Source organism: Gigantopelta aegis, chromosome 13, assembly GCF_016097555.1.
Source record: "Gigantopelta aegis isolate Gae_Host chromosome 13, Gae_host_genome, whole genome shotgun sequence".
NCBI classification, from domain to species: Eukaryota; Metazoa; Mollusca; class Gastropoda; order Neomphalida; family Peltospiridae; genus Gigantopelta; species Gigantopelta aegis.
The window spans coordinates 2,421,454-2,442,177 of record NC_054711.1 but is presented as its reverse complement, the minus strand read 5'-3'; the positions used below and the strand labels follow the sequence as shown (position 1 = coordinate 2,442,177).

At 37.0% G+C, this 20,724-nt stretch overlaps 1 protein-coding gene across 1 annotated transcript in view; it reads left to right on the top strand.

The window, feature by feature from the left end:
* LOC121387601 overlaps positions 1-20,724 on the top strand; it is a 251,086-nt gene that overhangs the window by 193,135 nt on the left and 37,227 nt on the right. The window contains exons 109-118 of the mRNA XM_041518760.1: positions 1,071-1,258; positions 2,848-2,999; positions 4,719-4,856; positions 6,022-6,276; positions 10,903-11,126; positions 12,288-12,449; positions 13,367-13,552; positions 14,760-15,139; positions 16,988-17,150; positions 19,387-19,575. Of these exons, the coding sequence (XP_041374694.1) occupies positions 1,071-1,258; positions 2,848-2,999; positions 4,719-4,856; positions 6,022-6,276; positions 10,903-11,126; positions 12,288-12,449; positions 13,367-13,552; positions 14,760-15,139; positions 16,988-17,150; positions 19,387-19,575 (2,037 nt within the window). The remainder of the gene's footprint in view (positions 1-1,070; positions 1,259-2,847; positions 3,000-4,718; positions 4,857-6,021; positions 6,277-10,902; positions 11,127-12,287; positions 12,450-13,366; positions 13,553-14,759; positions 15,140-16,987; positions 17,151-19,386; positions 19,576-20,724) is intronic.

Genomic DNA, 20,724 nt, shown 5'->3' with positions numbered 1-20,724 from the left:
CCGGTGATTAATTACTCGATGTGCTCTAGTGGTGTCATTAAACAAAACAAACTTTAACCAGTCCATTCATCCATCCCTCCATCCATCCCGCCATGCATCCATGCACTCACAAATCTATCCATTCATCCATCCACCCACCCATCTATTGATCCATCTACCCATCCATCCCATAGCCACCCTTCCTTCCTTCATTTCTTGCTCCAGCCAGTGCACCACGACTGGTACATCAAAGGCCGTGGTATGTGCTATCCTGTCTATGGGATTGTGCATATAAAAGATCCCGTGTTGCTAATCGAAAAGAGTAGTCTATTAAGTGATGACAACCGGTTTCCTCTCTCAATATCTGTGTGGTTCTTCACCATATGTCTGACGACATATAACCATAAATAAAATGTGTTGAGTGCGTCATTAAATAAAACCCTTCCTCCCTCCCTCCCTCCCTCCCTTCCTCCCTCCCTCCCTCCCTCCCTCCTTCCTTCCTTCCTTCCTTCCTTCCTTCCTTCCTTCCTTCCTTCCTTCCTTCCTTCCTTCCTTCCTTCCTTCCTTCCTTCCTTCCTTCCATCCATCCATCCATGTGTATCTGAAAGATCTCTTGCTATATGTCAGAATTACCAAATGTTTGACATCCAATAGTCAGGGAAGACCAAGCCTGGTGCTTATGAAACTTTTAAGTCTAGACTCGAAACTAACAGAGTCTGAGACACTAAGGTCATCACAACGCCAGACAAACTGTATGCATGTGACATCATTAGAGATTGAGTCTGGACTCTAAAAAATTTATAAGCACGGGTCCAGGTAGATATTAAATTTTACCACATGCACTAGCCGATGATTAATTAAGCAAAGTGCTTTAGTGCTGTCGATAAACAAAACAGATTTTTAAATAATTGTTCAAATTTTTTGGTAGGCGTGCCCAGTAAAGACGTACAATGATGGACAGGGTGGTAAGGACAGCAGTTGGTGTAAGCCCTGTCCACCCAGATACTGGTGCAATGACACAGGGAATGATGTGCTCTAGTGGTGTCATTAAACAAAACCTTGTATAACATGTATTTCTAATTTTTCTGTAGGCGTGCCCAGTAAAGACGTACAATGATGAACAGGGTGGTAGGGACAGCAGTTGGTGTAAGCCCTGTCCACCCGGATACTGGTGCAATGACACAGGGATGGCCAACTACACCGTGAACCCATGTGACCCCGGATTCTACTGCACCAACGCCACAGACGCACCCGAGCCATGTCCCGTGGGAACATACAGGTATTGTGCGTTATATCATTATCATCATTATCATCATTATCATCATCATTATCATTATTAGTATTATGGTTATTATTATTATTATTATTATTATTATTATTAGGGACGGGATGTAGCCTAGTAGTTAAGCTTCCGCTCGATGTGCGGTCAGTCTAAGATCGATCCTCGCCGGTGGGCCCATTGGGCTATTTCTCGTTCCAGCCAGTGCACCACGACTGGTATATCAAAGGTTGTGGTATGTACTACCCTGTCTGTGGGGGTGGTGCATATAAAAGATCCCTTGCTGCTAATCGAAAAGAGTAGCCCATGAAGTGGCCACAGCAGGTTTCCTCTCTCAGTATCTGTGTGGTCCTTAACCATATGTCTGACGCCATATAACCGTAAATAAATTGTGTTGAGTGCGTTATTAAATAAAATATTTCCTTCTTTATTATTATTATTATTATTATTATTATTATTATTACTATTACTATTACTATTACTATTATTATTACTACTATTATTATTATTATTACTATTATTATTATTATTATTACTACTATTATTATTATTATTACTATTATTATTATTATTACTACTATTACTAATATTATTATTACTACTACTATTATTATTATTATTACTACTACTATTACTAATATTATTATTATTACTACTATTACTACTACTACTATTACTATTATTATTATTATTATTATTACTACTACTACTATTACTATTATTATTATTATTATTATTACTACTATTACTACTACTACAACTGCAACTACAACTACAACTACAACTGCAACTGCAACTGCAACTGCAACTGCAACTGCAACTACTACTACTACTACTACTACTACTACTACTACTACTACTACTACTACTACTACTACTACCTACCTACCTACCTACCTACCACTTACTATTTACTATTATATGGTTAATATCAAAGTGTTACGTCCCACCAGAACATTAAGTGGGACACCACTTGAGACAGGATACAATGTATCACATTAAAACCTCTCTAAACTGTCCAGACATCCTCCATGTATCAAGTAAAATGTTTGGTTTATACCTAATGTATGACATCCAATAGCCGACGATAAATAAATCAATGTGCTGTAGTGGTGTCGTTAAAACAAAACAAACTTTTCAGAGGGATTCTGTCCTGTATAGATATTTAAAAAGAGACTATGAAAAATGACCGGTTTTTAGTGTCTGCTTTGGAGGGGTTTCTCTTTGTAAGTTCCAGCCAGTGCACCACAACTGGTATATCAAAGGCTGTGGTATGTGCTATCCTGTCTGTAGGATGGTGCATATAAAAGATCCCTTGGTGCTATAGGAAAAATGTAGCGGACTTCCTGTCTGAGGCTAAAAATTACCAAATGTTTGATGTCCAATAGCCGATGATTAATAAATCAATGTGCTCTAGTGGTGTTGGTAAACAAAACAAACATATGCAATGGAAAATAAATTTAGATATATACCTAATAATAAACACATTCGGACATTCCCATTTAGCTCCCCATATTTTAAGACAGTTATATATAAATTTTAAAAACGATGGCTTAACATGAATGAATAGTTGTTTTTGTTGTTTTTAGAGATGCTATAGCTGCCGGTAGTGTTGCTGACTGTTATCTGTGTCCAGCTGGAAAGTACTGCCCCGAGACAAACATGACATATTCTGGTATCCAGTGTGATGAGGGATACGTCTGTATTCCAGGATCGCAGAATCAAACCATCTGTCAAGCAGGTTTGTAACATAGACAAACCACAATGAAATCATATATCAAGTGGATGCGTAACATAGACAAACCACAATCAAACCATATGTCAAACGGATGCGTAACAGACAAACCACAATCAAACCATATGTCAAGCGGATGCGTAATAGACAAACCACAATCAAACCATATGTCAAGCAGGTGCGTAACATAGACAAACCACAATCAAACCATATGTCAAGCAGGTGCGTAACATAGACAAACCACAATCAAACCATATGTCAAGCGGGTGCGTAACATAGACAAACCACAATCAAACCATATGTCAAGCAGGTGCGTAACATAGACAAACCACAATCAAACCATATGTCAAGCAATCAAACCATATGTCAAGCAGGGGTGCGTAACATAGACAAATGCGTAACAGACAAACCACAATCAAACCATATGTCAAGCGGATGCGTAACATAGACAAACCACAATCAAACCATATGTCAAGCAGGTGCGTAACATAGACAAACCACAATCAAACCATATGTCAAGCAGGTGCGTAACATAGACAAACCACAATCAAACCATATGTCAAAGCAGACAAACCACAATCAAACCATATGTGTGCGTAACATAGACAAACCACAATCAAACCATATGTCATATGTCAGCGGTGCGTAACATAGACAAACCACAATCAAACCATGTATGCGTCAATGAAACCGTATGCGGATGCGTAACATAGACAAACCACAATCAAACCATATGTCAAGCAGATGCGTAACATAGACAAACCACAATCAAACCATATGTCAAGCAGGTGCGTAACATAGACAAACCATATGTCAAGCAGATGCGTAACAGACAAACCACAATCAAACCATATGTCAAACAGGTGCGTAACAGACAAACCACAATCAAACCATATGTCAAGCAGGAGCGTAACAGACAAACCACAATCAAACCATATGTCAAGCAGGTGCGTAACATAGACAAACCACAATCAAACCATATGTCAAGCAGGTGTGTAACATAGACAAACCACAATCAAACCATATGTCAAGCAGGTGCGTAACATAGACAAACCACAATCAAACCATATGTCAACATCAAGCAGACAAACCACAATCAAACCATATGTCAAGCAGGTGCGTAACATAGACAAACCACAATCAAACCATATGTCAAGCAGGTGCGTCAAGCACCATATGCGCGTAACATAGACAAACCACAATCAAACCAACATAACAGACAAACCACAATCAAACCATATTTCAAGCAGATGCGTAACATAGACAAACCACAATCAAACCATATGTCAAGCAGGTGTGTAACATAGACAAACCACAATCAAACCATATGTCAAGCAGGTGTGTAACATAGACAAACCACAATCAAACCATATGTCAAGCAGATGCGTAACAGACAAACCACAATCAAACCATATGTCAAGCGGATGCGTAACATAGACAAACCACAATCAAACCATATGTCAAGCAGGTGTGTAACATAGACAAACCACAATCAAACCATATGTCAAGCAGGTGCGTAACATAGACAAACCACAATCAAACCATATGTCAAGCAGATGCGTAACATAGACAAACCACAATCAAACCATCTATCAGGAATGTGTGTGAGAGAGAGAGAGAGAGAGGGACAGAGAGTGAGAGATTATTTAGATTAACCTCACTTAAACAACCCACATGTAACATGATTACACTGTATTATTAATTTGGATGTTTCTGTAATTTCAGGTTACTACTGCAACATGTCGATGGATCAGAAACCGTGTCCACCTGGTTACTACTGTCCAGTAGCGTCCAGCTTCCCTATCCCGTGCCCAGTCGGTCATTACTGTGGTGCTGTCACTGACTGTAACAATACTGACGCAGGTATGAACATCGTATGTGACGACACAGCACGAAACACCAGAATAATGATTTTCATACATTAGCCTCATCTCACACCTATGTGCATTTTTCTAGTAGTCTAGTCCATAAACTAAAGTTGATGGCAGTATATTGTGCCATCACAGTTTTGGTTTAATACACAATATATATCATCATATTTTGCTGTAATAAAACTTGGATCCATTATTTTGGTAAATGGTACATTTTTTAAATGGATATTGACTTTGTCCTATGACAGTAAGACTGGGAAATTCTGCAATGTTTACCTAGTAGAATGTCCCATTTGGCGCGACCAGGATAAAGCCAACATGCTATGTCATTAACTAGTTATTACTTTTATCCTGTAATCCATCAAAAATTAAAAGAAAAAATGGTTAATTCTGGTGTGGTTTTTTTACTTACTTGTTTCACTGTTACTCAAGTTCATAGATATCACCTTGATTTTTCTGAAAACTTGTGGTTGAGACATAGCCCAGTGGTAATGCTCTTGCTTGATGCGCGGTCGGTCTAGGATTGATCCCTGTCAGTGGGCCCATTGGGCTATTTCGCGTTCTAGCCAGTGCACCATAACTGGTATATCAAAGGCCGTAATATGTGCTATCCTGTCTGTGGAATGGTGGATATAAAAGATCCCTTGCTACTAATGAAAAATGTAGCAGGTTTCCTAAGACTATATGTCATACTTACCAAATGTTTGACATCCAATATCCGATGATTGATAAATCAATATGCTCTAGTGGTGTCGTTAATCAAAACAAACTATTCTACAGTCAGTTAACATTATTTAAAATTCTTATTGTTAAACCGTTTTTCTCTTGCAGGAGGGGCGGGACGTAGCCCAGTGGTACAGCGCTCGCTTGATGCGTGGTCGGTCTGGGATCGATCCCCATCGTTGGGCTCATTGGGCTATTTCTCGCTCCAGCCAGTGCTCCACGACTGGTATATTAAAGGCTGTGATATGTGTTATCCTGTCTGTGGGATGATGCATATAAAAGATCCTTTGCTGCTAATCAAAAAGAATAGTGGCGACAGCGGGTTTCCTCTCAAAATCTGTGTGGTCCTTAACCATGTGTCTGACACCATATAACCGTAAATAAAATGTGTTTAGTGTGTCGTTAAATAAAACATTTCCTTTCCTTTCTTGCAGGAGCTATTGAACCGAAGAAGTGTCCGCTCGGGTATAAAGAATACGACGGTTCTTTGCGGCGAACGTTCAACGACACCTGTAAACCTTGTCTGCCCGGAACGTTCGGAGCTCACGAAAACCGGACCATTTGTGAACCTTGTCGAGCCGGAGTTGTCTGCCTTGCCATGGCAACCACAGACAACCCTGTGGCCAATGACAGCTCGCTGGTTTGGGCAGCCGGATATCCCGCGACCCACTCATATTTATGTCCACCAGGTAAAACATGTTCATAATACAGTGAAACCAGGCATGGCAGAATGGGGTGGGCTGGGAGAAAACAAAGGCTGTGGTATGTACTATCCTGTCTGTGTGTAGTGCATTGTGTTGGGCAGCAGGTTTCCTCTCTTATTATCTGTGTGGTCCTTAACCGTATGTATGATGTCATATAACCGTAATTAAAATGTGTTGAGTACATCACTAAATAAAACATTCTTTTTTTCCTTCATTTTGTATTTCAGGCTACTATGGGTAATAAATGGGATATTAAACTCGCTACCATTTGATTGATTGATTGATTGATTCATTCATTGATTTCTTTTGGATTTCAGGCTACTATGGGTAATAAATGGGATATTAAACTCGCTACCATTTGATTGATTGATTGATTGATTCATTCATTGATTTCTTTTGTATTTCAGGCTACTATGGGTAATAAATGGGATATTAAACTCGCTACCATTTGATTGATTGATTGATTGATTCATTTTGTATTTCAGGCTACTATGGGTAATAAATGGGATATTAAACTCGCTACCATTTTGATTGATTTGATTGATAAATGATTCATTTTGTATTTCAGGCTACTATGGGTAATAAATGGGATATTAAACTCGCTACCATTTGATTGATTGATTGATTGATTCATTTTGTATTTCAGGCTACTATGGGTAATAAATGGGATATTAAACTCGCTACCATTTGATTGATTGATTGATTGATTCATTTTGTATTTCAGGCTACTATGGGTAATAAATGGGATATTAAACTCGCTACCATTTGATTGATTGATTGATTGATTCATTTTGTATTTCAGGCTACTATGGGTAATAAATGGGATATTAAACTCGCTACCATTTGATTGATTGATTGATTGATTCATTTTGTATTTCAGGCTACTATGGGTAATAAATGGGATATTAAACTCGCTACCATTTGATTGATTGATTGATTGATTCATTTTGTATTTCAGGCTACTATGGGTAATAAATGGGATATTAAACTCGCTACCATTTGATTGATTGATTGATTGATTCATTTTGTATTTCAGGCTACTATGGGTAATAAATGGGATATTAAACTCGCTACCATTTGATTGATTGATTGATTGATTCATTTTGTATTTCAGGCTACTATGGGTAATAAATGGGATATTAAACTCGCTACCATTTGATTGATTGATTGATTGATTCATTTTGTATTTCAGGCTACTATGGGCTGGGCTAATAATAAATGGGATATTAAACTCGCTACCATTTGATTGATTGATTGATTGATTCATTTTGTATTTCAGGCTACTATGGGTAATAAATGGGATATTAAACTCGCTACCATTTGATTGATTGATTGATTGATTCATTTTGTATTTCAGGCTACTATGGGTAATAAATGGGATATTAAACTCGCTACCATTTGATTGATTGATTGATTGATTCATTTTGTATTTCAGGCTACTATGGGTAATAAATGGGATATTAAACTCGCTACCATTTGATTGATTGATTGATTGATTCATTTTGTATTTCAGGCTACTATGGGTAATAAATGGGATATTAAACTCGCTACCATTTGATTGATTGATTGATTGATTCATTTTGTATTTCAGGCTACTATGGGTAATAAATGGGATATTAAACTCGCTACCATTTGATTGATTGATTGATTGATTCATTTTGTATTTCAGGCTACTATGGGTAATAAATGGGATATTAAACTCGCTACCATTTGATTGATTGATTGATTGATTCATTTTGTATTTCAGGCTACTATGGGTAATAAATGGGATATTAAACTCGCTACCATTTGATTGATTGATTGATTGATTCATTTTGTATTTCAGGCTACTATGGGTAATAAATGGGATATTAAACTCGCTACCATTTGATTGATTGATTGATTGATTCATTTTGTATTTCAGGCTACTATGGGTAATAAATGGGATATTAAACTCGCTACCATTAAATGATTGATTGATTGATTGATTCATTTTGTATTTCAGGCTACTATGGGTAATAAATGGGATATTAAACTCGCTACCATTTGATTGATTGATTGATTGATTCATTTTGTATTTCAGGCTACTATGGGTAATAAATGGGATATTAAACTCGCTACCATTTGATTGATTGATTGATTGATTCATTTTGTATTTCAGGCTACTATGGGTAATAAATGGGATATTAAACTCGCTACCATTTGATTGATTGATTGATTGATTCATTTTGTATTTCAGGCTACTATGGGTAATAAATGGGATATTAAACTCGCTACCATTTGATTGATTGATTGATTGATTCATTTTGTATTTCAGGCTACTATGGGTAATAAATGGGATATTAAACTCGCTACCATTTGATTGATTGATTGATTGATTCATTTTGTATTTCAGGCTACTATGGGTAATAAATGGGATATTAAACTCGCTACCATTTGATTGATTGATTGATTGATTCATTTTGTATTTCAGGCTACTATGGGTAATAAATGGGATATTAAACTCGCTACCCATTGATTGATTGATTCATTTTGTATTTCAGGCTACTATGGGTAATAAATGGGATATTAAACTCGCTACCATTTGATTGATTGATTGATTGATTCATTTTGTATTTCAGGCTACTATGGGTAATAAATGGGATATTAAACTCGCTACCATTTGATTGATTGATTGATTGATTGATTCATTTTGTATTTCAGGCTACTATGGGTAATAAATGGGATATTAAACTCGCTACCATTTGATTGATTGATTGATTGATTCATTTTGTATTTCAGGCTACTATGGGTAATAAATGGGATATTAAACTCGCTACCATTTGATTGATTGATTGATTGATTCATTTTGTATTTCAGGCTACTATGGGTAATAAATGGGATATTAAACTCGCTACCATTTGATTGATTGATTGATTGATTCATTCATTGATTTCTTTTGTATTTCAGGCTACTATGGGTAATAAATGGGATATTAAACTCGCTACCATTTGATTGATTGATTGATTGATTCATTCATTGATTTCTTTTGTATTTCAGGCTACTATGGGTAATAAATGGGATATTAAACTCGCTACCATTTGATTGATTGATTGATTGATTCATTTTGTATTTCAGGCTACTATGGGTAATAAATGGGATATTAAACTCGCTACCATTGATTGATTTTGTATTGATTGATTGACTTCATTGATTGATTTTCATTTTGTATTTCAGGCTACTATGGGTAATAAATGGGATATTAAACTCGCTACCATTTGATTGATTGATTGATTGATTTCAGGCTACTATGGGTAATAAATGGGATATTAAACTCGCTACCATTTGATTGATTGATTGATTTTGTATTTCAGGCTACTATGGGTAATAAATGGGATATTAAACTCGCTACCATTTGATTGATTGATTGATTGATACTATGGGTAATAAATGGGATATTAAATTCATTGATTTTTGTATTTCAGGCTACTATGGGTAATAAATGGGATATTAAACTCGCTACCATTGATTGATTCATTTTGATTGATTGATTGATTGATTGATTCATTTTGTATTTCAGGCTACTATGGGTAATAAATGGGATATTAAACTCGCTACCATTTGATTGATTGATTGATTTTGTATTTGATTAAATGGGATATTAAATTACCATTTGATTGATTGATTGATTGATTCATTTTGTATTTCAGGCTACTATGGGTAATAAATGGGATATTAAACTCGCTACCATTTGATTGATTGATTGATTGATTCATTGATTTTGTATTTCAGGCTACTATGGGTAATAAATGGGATATTAAACTCGCTACTATGGGTAATAAATGGGATATTAAACTCGCTACCATTTGATTGATTGATTGATTGATTCATTTTGTATTTCAGGCTACTATGGGTAATAAATGGGATATTAAACTCGCTACCATTTGATTGATTGATTGATTGATATTAAATTCATTGATTGATTGATTTCTTTTGTATTTCAGGCTACTATGGGTAATAAATGGGATATTAAACTCGCTACCATTTGATTGATTGATTGATTGATTGATTGATTGATTGATTCATTTTGTATTTCAGGCTACTATGGGTAATAAATGGGATATTAAACTCGCTACCATTTGATTCATTGATTGATTGATTTATTTCAGGCTACTATGGGTAATAAATGGGATATTAAACTCGCTACCATTTGATTGATTGATTGATTGATTCATTCATTGATTTCTTTTGGATTTCAGGCTACTATGGGTAATAAATGGGATATTAAACTCGCTACCATTTGATTGATTGATTGATTCATTGATTGATTGATTTCTTCTGTATTTCAGCCTACTATGGGTAATAAATAGGATATTAAACTCGCTACCATTTGATTCATTGATTTCTTCTGTATTTCAGGCTACTATGGGTAATAAATGGGATATTAAACTCCCTACCATTTGATTCATTGATTCATTATGTATTTCAGGCTACTATGGGTAATAAATGGGATATTAAACTCACTACCATTTGATTGATTGATTGATTGATTGATTCATTATGTATTTCAGGCTACTATGGGTAATAAATGGGATATTAAACTCGCTACCATTTGATTGATTGATTGTTTGATTGGTTCCTTCTGTATTTCAGGCTACTACTGCCCCGAGAGTAGCTCTCAGGGCACGCCGTGTCCACAGGGCCGGTACAACCCGAACACCGGGAAGGGGAGTCTGTCCGACTGCAAGCTGTGCTCGGTAGACCACTTCAACCACCTGGAGGCGCAGAAGGCGTGTTTCGTGTGCGGGAGCGAGGCCAATCAGCCGGTCCGAGGTTCGGTCACGTGCGACTGTACGGGCTCAGGTCGTGACTTCCAGGTCAGTTTTACAGTAAAACCTCTCATGACCGGAGTACCCAATAGTGTTTAGGTCAAGGTTAAAGTTTTGTGTTTAGGTCAAGGTTAAAGTTTTGTGTTTAGGTCAAGATTAAAGTTTTGTGTTTAGGACAAGGTTAAAGTTTTGTGTTTAGGACAAGGTTAAAGTTTTGGGTTTAGGTCAAGGTTAAAGTTTTGTGTTTAGGACAAGGTTAAAGTTTTGTGTTTAGGTCAAGGTTAAAGTTTTGTGTTTAGGACAAGGTTAAAGTTTTGTGTTTAGGACAAGGTTAAAGTTTTGTGTTTAGGTCAAGGTTAAAGTTTTGTGTTTAGCTAAAGGTTAAAGTTTTGTGCTGAACTCAAGGTTAAAGTTTTGTGTTTAGCTCAAGGTTAAAGTTTTGTGTTTAGGTCAAGGTTAAAGTTTTGTGTTTAGCTCAGGGTTAAAGTTTTGTGTTTAGTTCAAGGTTAAAGTTTTGTGCTCAACTCAAGGTTAAAGTTTTGTGTTTAGGTCAAGGTTAAAGTTTTGTGTTTAGCTCAAGGTTAAAGTTTTGTGTTTAGGTCAAGGTTAAAGTTTTGTGTTTAGCTCAGGGTTAAAGTTTTGTGTTTAGTTCAAGGTTAAAGTTTTGTGCTGAACTCAAGGTTAAAGTTTTGTGTTTAGGTCAAGGTTAAACTTTTGTGTTTAGGTCAAGGTTAAACTTTTATGTTTAGCTCTGTTTCTCATGAACTATTTAAATACAGAATCAATGGAACTTGGTTGTACAATGCACATGAAAAACGAAATTGAAATTGTAATTTAATTTTTTAATTATGTTATTTATTCGATCTGGAACAGTTACTTTACATTTTGTTTAAATAGATTTAAAACTTTATTTATTTGAATTTTTCAGCCAAATGACAATATTACTTCTTTTTTTAAATATGTGGAACATTTTCATTTAAAATTGTTCAGCCAAAATGACAATTATTTTACATATTTTTAACAATATTTAAAAACATTTATATTTTTTCATATACATGTAGCTAAATGATAATAATTTTACCTTTTTTAATGTTTTAAATCGTATATATTTTATAATTTTCAGCAAAATGACAAATTATTCAATAATATTACATTAAATTTTATTTTAAAATATATTTAAAATTCTCTTCAATATTTATATTTTTTTAGCCAAGTGACAAAAATTGTCCATGTAAAGCTGGTTACCTGGAGTTTGGGAATCAACAGGATTGTATTAAGCAGGTGTATGACCTCTGTACCGAGGGGTCATATCGCAACCAAAATGGTCAGTGTATGATCGCTGACCAGTGGGTCACCTACTGCTCTGAACAGGTAACTACTTGTGATACAGTGAAATCTCTCAAGACCGGACCCTCTGTAAACTGGAATTCCCTCAAAAACGGACGTTTTACCCAGTTCCTTTTTAAAAACCAGGACAGAACTTAACCTCTCTAAACCAGATCCCTCTTAAAACCAGACATTTGTCTTGGTCCCTAGGGTGTCTGGTTTAGAGGGGTTTCACTGTATTTTAAAATTTAAATAGGATGAGTGTACATTACACAAACTAACCATAAAATCAACTAGACATAGTTGTAGTTGGCCAGCTTGATGGTTTAAAGTCTGTTTTACTGATTTACTCAGTGTAAATGATATGAATAATGGATGAGTAGCCTAAGTGGCAACTGCACATTTTCGTTCACTCTAAATCTAGTGTTGAAATAAGCATATGTTAGACCAAATATAGTTAAAATGTGCCAAAGTGTCGTTAAACAGAAATTTCTTTCCTTTCTCTGTTTCTGAATGTGTTTCTGAATGTGTTTCTGTCTATCTCACCAGTCTGTCTTTGTTTCTTCATTCTCTTTCTATCAGTCTCTGTCTCTCTCCGACTCTTTGTCCGTCTCTCTCTCTCTCTCTCTCTCTCTCTCTCTCTCTCTCTCTCTCTCTCTCTCTCTCTCTCTCTCTCTCTCTCTCTCTCTCTCTCTCTCTCTCTCTCGCTTGCTCGCTGTCTCTCTCTCTCCGTCCCTCCCCATCTCTCTTGCTTTCTCCATCTTTCTTTTTCTCTCTTCCTCTATATATCTATCTCTCTCTTTTCTCCCTCCCTCCCTCCCTCCATCCATCCTTCCCTCCTTCCATCCCAAAATATCAAAACAAAAAATATTATAATAAACATCAAACAGACATGTCTAAACTGAAAATGTGCAAAATCTGTAGAGATTTCATTAAAGACACATTCCTTTTCTCTGTGCTAGGTTTGTGACAACGACTACAAAGGGTATGACGGAAGTCTCGGTCTCTGCCTCTGCAAGGCCGATAACCTGGAGGAGGTCTGTAGTCTGGAGTGTCGGATAAAGCAAAGACAGAGCTTGTCGTTCGTGTGTCCCGCCAAGCCGCTCGAACCATACATACAGATCAAGAATACCGACACCACCATTAGAGTATGTAGTTTTGTTACTTTGTTTAATCCACAGATTTTTTATGTTTATAATCTAAAGGATGTCAATAGGGCTTGCCCTCTCCATGGCCAATTGTTTTATATAAAATGGCTACAATATACATGATTAAATTTTTTATCATTTAAAAGGTCTCAATGTCACAATCTTTCCCAGTTTTCCACTTTTGAATTCCATTGTCTCCAATTTTTCTTCCTTTTAAAATGGCATCTTTGGATAAGGGGAGATAATCTTGTACCAAAGCATTAAATCATAAATTAAGTGTTCATTTGATAACTTGATTTACTCGACAGATATTACATCATATTATTAAATCATATTATTAAATTCTTCATTATTTGAATAGTCTCAATACACATTATTGATTTCTTGATCATTGGAAAGGTCTCAATTCACATTATTGATTTCTTGATTATTGGAAAGGTCTCGATTCACATTATTGATTTCTTGATCATTGGAAAGGTCTCGATTCACATTATTGATTTCTTGATCATTGGAAAGGTCTCGATTCACATTATTGAAGGGACAGACTCTAGTTTCAGCCCATGAAAGTGGACACTAAGTTTAGTTAATCTACAAACCTGTAACACATTGGGACAAAGTTGTAACAGAGAGATGCTAAAGTTTAAACAGGGAAATACCATCTAAAAATAACTAGAGCTTATTACATGAATGTGCGTTTTTAAAATGATGAAAAATGCATTTTCGGGTATTACAAAAACCTGGATTACCAAAACCACTTCAGGGGTACAAAAATGGATATTCTAAATAACAAAATGTAAGTAGTTCTGACTTAAATGGTTCTAATAGTAAAACATATGTTGTAGTGTTTATAAACTAGGGTCTGTTACTTTAAATTCTTCATAATTTAAAAGTTCTCAATACATATTATTAATTTCTCTGTCATTTGAAAGTTCTCAATACATATTATTAATTTCTCTGTCATTTGAAAGGTCTCAATACACATTATTAATTTCTCTGTCATTTGAAAGGTCTCAATACACATTATTAATTTCTCTGTCATTTAAAAGGTCTCAATACACATTATTAAATTCTCCATCATTTGAAAGATCTCAATACACTTTGTAAATTCTCCATCATTTGAAAGATCTCAATACACTTTGTAAATTATCAATCATTTGAAGCAACTGAATACACTTTATTAAATTCTCTGAAATTTCTAATTTTTCAGAAACAGTACCCATCGTCCAAACTTCTTCTAGGTCTGAACACGCGGGAATCCATCACAGACGACCAGTGCGACAAATACGGTGTCACCGAATACACGATCGGAATTGTCGAGTGCGGCAGTTCGAGTTTCCTTGGCGTGTATGAACCGAACATCGACCAGCTCCAGAACTGGATCGACTTCCACGTGAAGGGGAACCTGACCGGCAACATCACAGAGGATACCGACTACACGTCGGCGTATCTGGGGCGGCGGCGCTTGCTGGCATCGTCCACGGTGAACAGTTCCTTGTTCAGCGGGATCACCAATCCAGTCGTGTGTCTCAATTACGGACAGATCATATTCTTCTATGTGGATAACACCAACTATCCAGTTTATGACAGGTACGTGGGATATTTTGTTACCATTCTAAAGTAATAGTTAAGGTTTGTTTTGTTTAATAACTCTGATAATTGTGGATCTGGTCGTGTGTCTGAATTACGGACAGGTCATCTTCTTCTATGTGGATAACACCAACTATCCAGTTTATGACAGGTACGTGGGATATTTTGTTACCATTCTAAAGTAATAGTTAAGGTTTGTTTTGTTTAATAACTCTGATAATTGTCGATCTGGTCGTGTGTCTCAATTACGGACAGGTCATCTTGTTCTATGTGGATAACACCAACTATCCAGTTTATGACAGGTACGTGGGATATTTTGTTCCCATTCTAAAGTTAAGGTTTTGTTTTGTTTAATGACACTTCTAGAAACCACTGATAATCGCAGATCCGTTCGTGTGTCTGAATTACAGACAGATCATCTTCTCCTACGTGGATATCACTAACTATCCCGTTTATGATGGGTGTTGGTTTTTTCTTTTGTTTTTTTTAATTGATCCCCTACCAATCCAACCGAAGGGGACTTTAGGTTTCATCTCAGACCTTCTGTCTCAGTCTAGCCATCTGTCCCCTAATTAGTTTTCTGGACGTTTTTTACACAATGATATTTTGTGTATAGCTTTATCATGTACTGTTACAGATCACATTTGACTGACTTACATGGCGATTTTACAATTTTGGTCAGAGTTGTGACCCTTGAACTTAGGAGATATGAAAATTTGTTTTCCAGACTCTTTTTTTTTCCCCATAATGCCTCTGAATATTGAGCTAAAATTTTGTATACAGCTTTATCATGTACTGTTACAGATCAAGTTTGACATTCATGGTTAATTTACCCATTTTTCAGTTAAGGCACTTGCAGTTAGGAATATGAAAATTTAGCTGTTTGTCTACAAGGGGTGGAATTTAACTCAGTCAGTTAAGCCTGGATGCTTTGATCGTAGGACCCCACCTATTCAGTGGACTCACTGGTTTTTTCCCATCCCAACCATAATCCCCGTATAGATTATAAATTATAAAGTATAAAAACAGAAAATCTGCTTTAACAAAAAAATATATGTTAGCTTAAAATCACAACATTACAACCCATCAATGTTCTTTTGTTATTTCACATGGCTGACAAAAAAATAGAAGTTTGTTTTGGTTAATAACATCACTAGAACACATTGATATTTTTTTTTAATCATCGGCTAGTGGATGGCACACATTTGGTAATTTTTGACATTTAGTCGTAGTGAGGAAACCCGCTACATTTTTTTCATTAGTAGCAAGAGATCTTTTTTATATACACGGGCAGGATATCACGGCCTTTGATATACCAGTCATTGTACACTGGCTGGAAAAAAAAATAGCCTAATGAACATGACTGACAAAAACAGCACATTTAATTATTTTGCACCTCTTAATTTCATTTGTTGCTCAGTAAACTAGCTCGCTCAATGCACGGTCAGTCTGGGATCGATCCCCGTTGGTGGGCCCATTGGGCTATTTCTCGTTCCAGCCAGTGCACCACGACTGGTATATCAAAGGCTGTGGTATGTACTACCCTGTCTGTGGGATGGTGCATATAAAAGATCCCTTGCTGCTAATCAAAAAGAAGTAGCCCATGAAGTGGCAACAGCGGGTTTCCTCTCAATATCTTTGTGGTCCTTAACCATATGTCCGACAACGTATAACCATAAATAAAATGTGTTGATAGCATCATTAAATAAAACATTTTCATTCCTTCCTGGTGCACTGGCTGGAACGAAAAATAGCCTAATTGACATGACTGACAAAAACAGCACATTTAATTATTTTGCACCCCTTAATTTCATTTTTTGCTCAGTAAACTAAATTTTGTTAATTCAGGAACAACCTCTACAACACCAACACCAAGTTTGACTACGGCGGATTCCGTGAGTTGATGGAGGCCCAGTCACAGGTCTCCACATCGACAACGCTCTTCGCATACAGATTCAAAGATCCCGGCGTCTACGTCTTCTACCTTAGCAGCAACGTCAACAGAAAAATGGTAAAACAAAGAAAAATTTCACTGCAGATTTGCTTTTAAAATTCAACTGTCATACAAAACTTAAGAATGGTGCAAGTAAGTACTGCAAATTTAACATGTAGATCTATGAAATTACGTCCCTTATTTTGCAGTATATAATGGTAGTGATGAAATATGCTGCTTTTGCCAATACACTATTAATAATTATCTCCCTTGTTATGGTACAGTATGTATGTTAGTGATGGCTCCCATACACTACTACTAGTATAGAAATTACCTCCCTTGTTATGTTGCAGTATAGAAATTATCTCCCTTGTTATGTTGTAGTATGTTGGTGATGAACCACAAATATAGGTCCGGTATGGCTCCCATTCACTAATATTATTGTAAAAATTACCTCACTTGTTATGTTGCAGTATGTTAGAGTGATAACCCAGGATACTGATATTAGTTTAGAAATTATCTCCCTTGATATGTCACAGTATATAAATTACCTTCCTTGTGTTTGTTTCATTATGTGTGAGTGATGGCCCAGGATGCCACCTGTACTCGTCACTTTGTACTAGAATAGAAATTATCTCATTTGTCATTATGTTGCAGTATGTTACCTCTCTTCTCATTACATTTCATTATATAATTACCTCCCTTGTGATTGTTTCAGTATGTGTGAGTGATGGCCCAGGATGATATCACCACCTGTACATTAATATTAGTATAGTAGTTGCCTCCCTTGTGATTGTTTCAGTAGGTGCGAATGATGGCTCTCATACACTAATATTAGTATAGTAGTTATCTCCCTTGTGATTGTTTCAGTACATGTGAGTGATGGCTCTCATACACTATATTAGCATAGTAGTTATCTCCCTTGTGATTGTTTCAGTACTGTGAGTGATGGCCCGTATATACTAATATTAGTATAGTAGTTATCTCCCTTGTGATTGTTTCAGTACATGTGAGTGATGGCTCTCATACACTAATATTGTATAGTAGTTATCTCCCTTGTGATTGTTTCAGTATGTGTGAGTCGTGGCCCTCATACACTACTATTGTATAGTAGTTACCTCCCTTGTGATTGTTTCAGTACGTGTGAGTGATGGCCCAGGATGATATCTTCACCCGTACACTAATATTACTATAGTAGTTATCTCCTCTGTGATTGTTTCAGTACGTATGCGTGATGGCCCAGGATGATATCTCCACCCGTACACTAATATTACTATAGTAGTTATCTCCTCTGTGATTGTTTCAGTACGTGTGCGTGATGGCCCAGGATGATATCTCCACCCGTACACTAATATTACTATAGTAGTTATCTCCTCTGTGATTGTTTCAGTACGTGTGCGTGATGGCCCAGGATGATATCTTCACCTGTACACTAATATTACTATAGTAGTTATCTCCTCTGTGATTGTTTCAGTACGTGTGCGTGATGGCCCAGGATGATATCTCCACCTGTACACTAATATTACTATAGTAGTTATCTCCTCTGTGATTGTTTCAGTATGTGTGCGTGATGGCCCAGGATGCTATCTTCACCTGTACACTAATATTACTATAGTAGTTATCTCCTCTGTGATTGTTTCAGTACGTGTGCGTGATGGCCCAGGATGATATCTCCACCCGTACACTAATATTACTATAGTAGTTATCTCCTCTGTGATTGTTTCAGTACGTGTGAGTGATGGCCCAGGATGATATCTCCACCCGTACACTAATATTACTATAGTAGTTATCTCCTCTGTGATTGTTTCAGTACGTGTGCGTGATGGCTCAGGATGATATCTTCACCCGTACACTAATATTACTATAGTAGTTATCTCCTCTGTGATTGTTTCAGTACGTATGCGTGATGGCCCAGGATGATATCTCCACCTGTACACTAATATTACTATAGTAGTTATCTCCTCTGTGATTGTTTCAGTACGTATGCGTGATGGCCCAGGATGATATCTCCACCTGTACACTAATATTACTATAGTAGTTATCTCCTCTGTGATTGTTTCAGTACGTGTGCGTGATGGCCCAGGATGATATCTCCACCCGTACACTAGTATTACTATAGTAGTTATCTCCCATGTGATTGTTTCAGTACGTGTGAGTGATGGCCCAGGATGATATCTTCACCCGTACACTAATATTACTATAATAGTTATCTCCTCTGTGATTGTTTCAGTACGTGTGCGTGATGGCCCAGGATGATATCTTCACCCGTACACTAATATTACTATAGTAGTTACCTCCCCTGTGATTGTTTCAGTACGTGCGAGTGATGGCCCAGGATGCCACTTGCACAGAGGATGGTCCGTTCTTCCCGACCACGTCGCGCTACATCATCCAGAACGGTATCGCTGTCTCGCAGGACATCCTGAAGGCGCCCGACTGGCAGATCATCTTCATCCTGCTGGCGGCCGCCTTCCTCGTCATGATCCTCATGCTGCTGCTGCTGGTGAGTGCAGGTCAAGGCCACTGACACAAGGTCAAAGTCAATTATTAGTTCAAGGCAGACCGCGAAGTGAAAACAAATTGAGGGGAGTGTTAAATTGTTTCCCTAACTTTGATTATGCAGATGTTGATGTAAAGGGGCGAGACATAGGTTAGTGGTACAGCTTTAGCTCGATGAGCGGTCGGTGTGGGATCGATCCCCGTCGGTGGGCCCATTGGACTATTTCTCGTTTAGCCAGTGCACCACGACTGGTATATAAAAAGCCATGGTATGTACTACCCTGTCTGTGGGATGATGCATATAAAAGATCCCTTGCTGCTAATCGGAAAGAGTAGCCCATGAAGTGGCGACAGCGGGTTTCCTCTCATTATCTGTGTGTGGTCCTTAACCATATGTCTGACACCATATAACCGTAAATAAAATGTTTTGAGTGTATCGTTACATAAAACATTTCCTGACAAGGTCAGGATCATTTTAGAAAAAAAACAATGTCTATTACGTTTATATTTATGTAAGGGATTGACAACAGGCAATGTTTATATATTAATGTCTCCCTACATTTTAAAGAGAACAATAAAAAAATAGCATTGACAATAATAACAATTAGTGAAAAAAAACACCCCAGAAATAGTTATTTAACATACTAATTAGCCCAAGGTTTTGGTCTCTGCGCAACTGAAATTATGTTTTATTTACTAATTAGAATAAACAGGTCATCTGTCCATCCATCCATCCATCCATCCATCCATCCATCCATCCATCCATCCAACCATCCAACCATCCATCCATCCATCCATCCATTCATCCATTCATCCATCCATTCATCCATTAGCCCACACACCCACCCAACCATCCATCCATCCATCCATCTACACATCCATTCATCCATCGGTCCATCCATCCATCCATCCATCCATCCATCCATCCCTTCCATACCTTCCATCCCATCCATCCCACCCATCCATCCATCCCACCCATCCATCCATCAATCAATCCACACATCCATCCACCCATGAATCCATCCATCCATCCATCCATCCATCCATTCATCCATCCATCCATCCATCCATCCATCCATCCACTCACCCATCCACCTATCCATCCATCCAACCATCCATCCATCCATCCATCCATCCATCCATCCATCCCTTC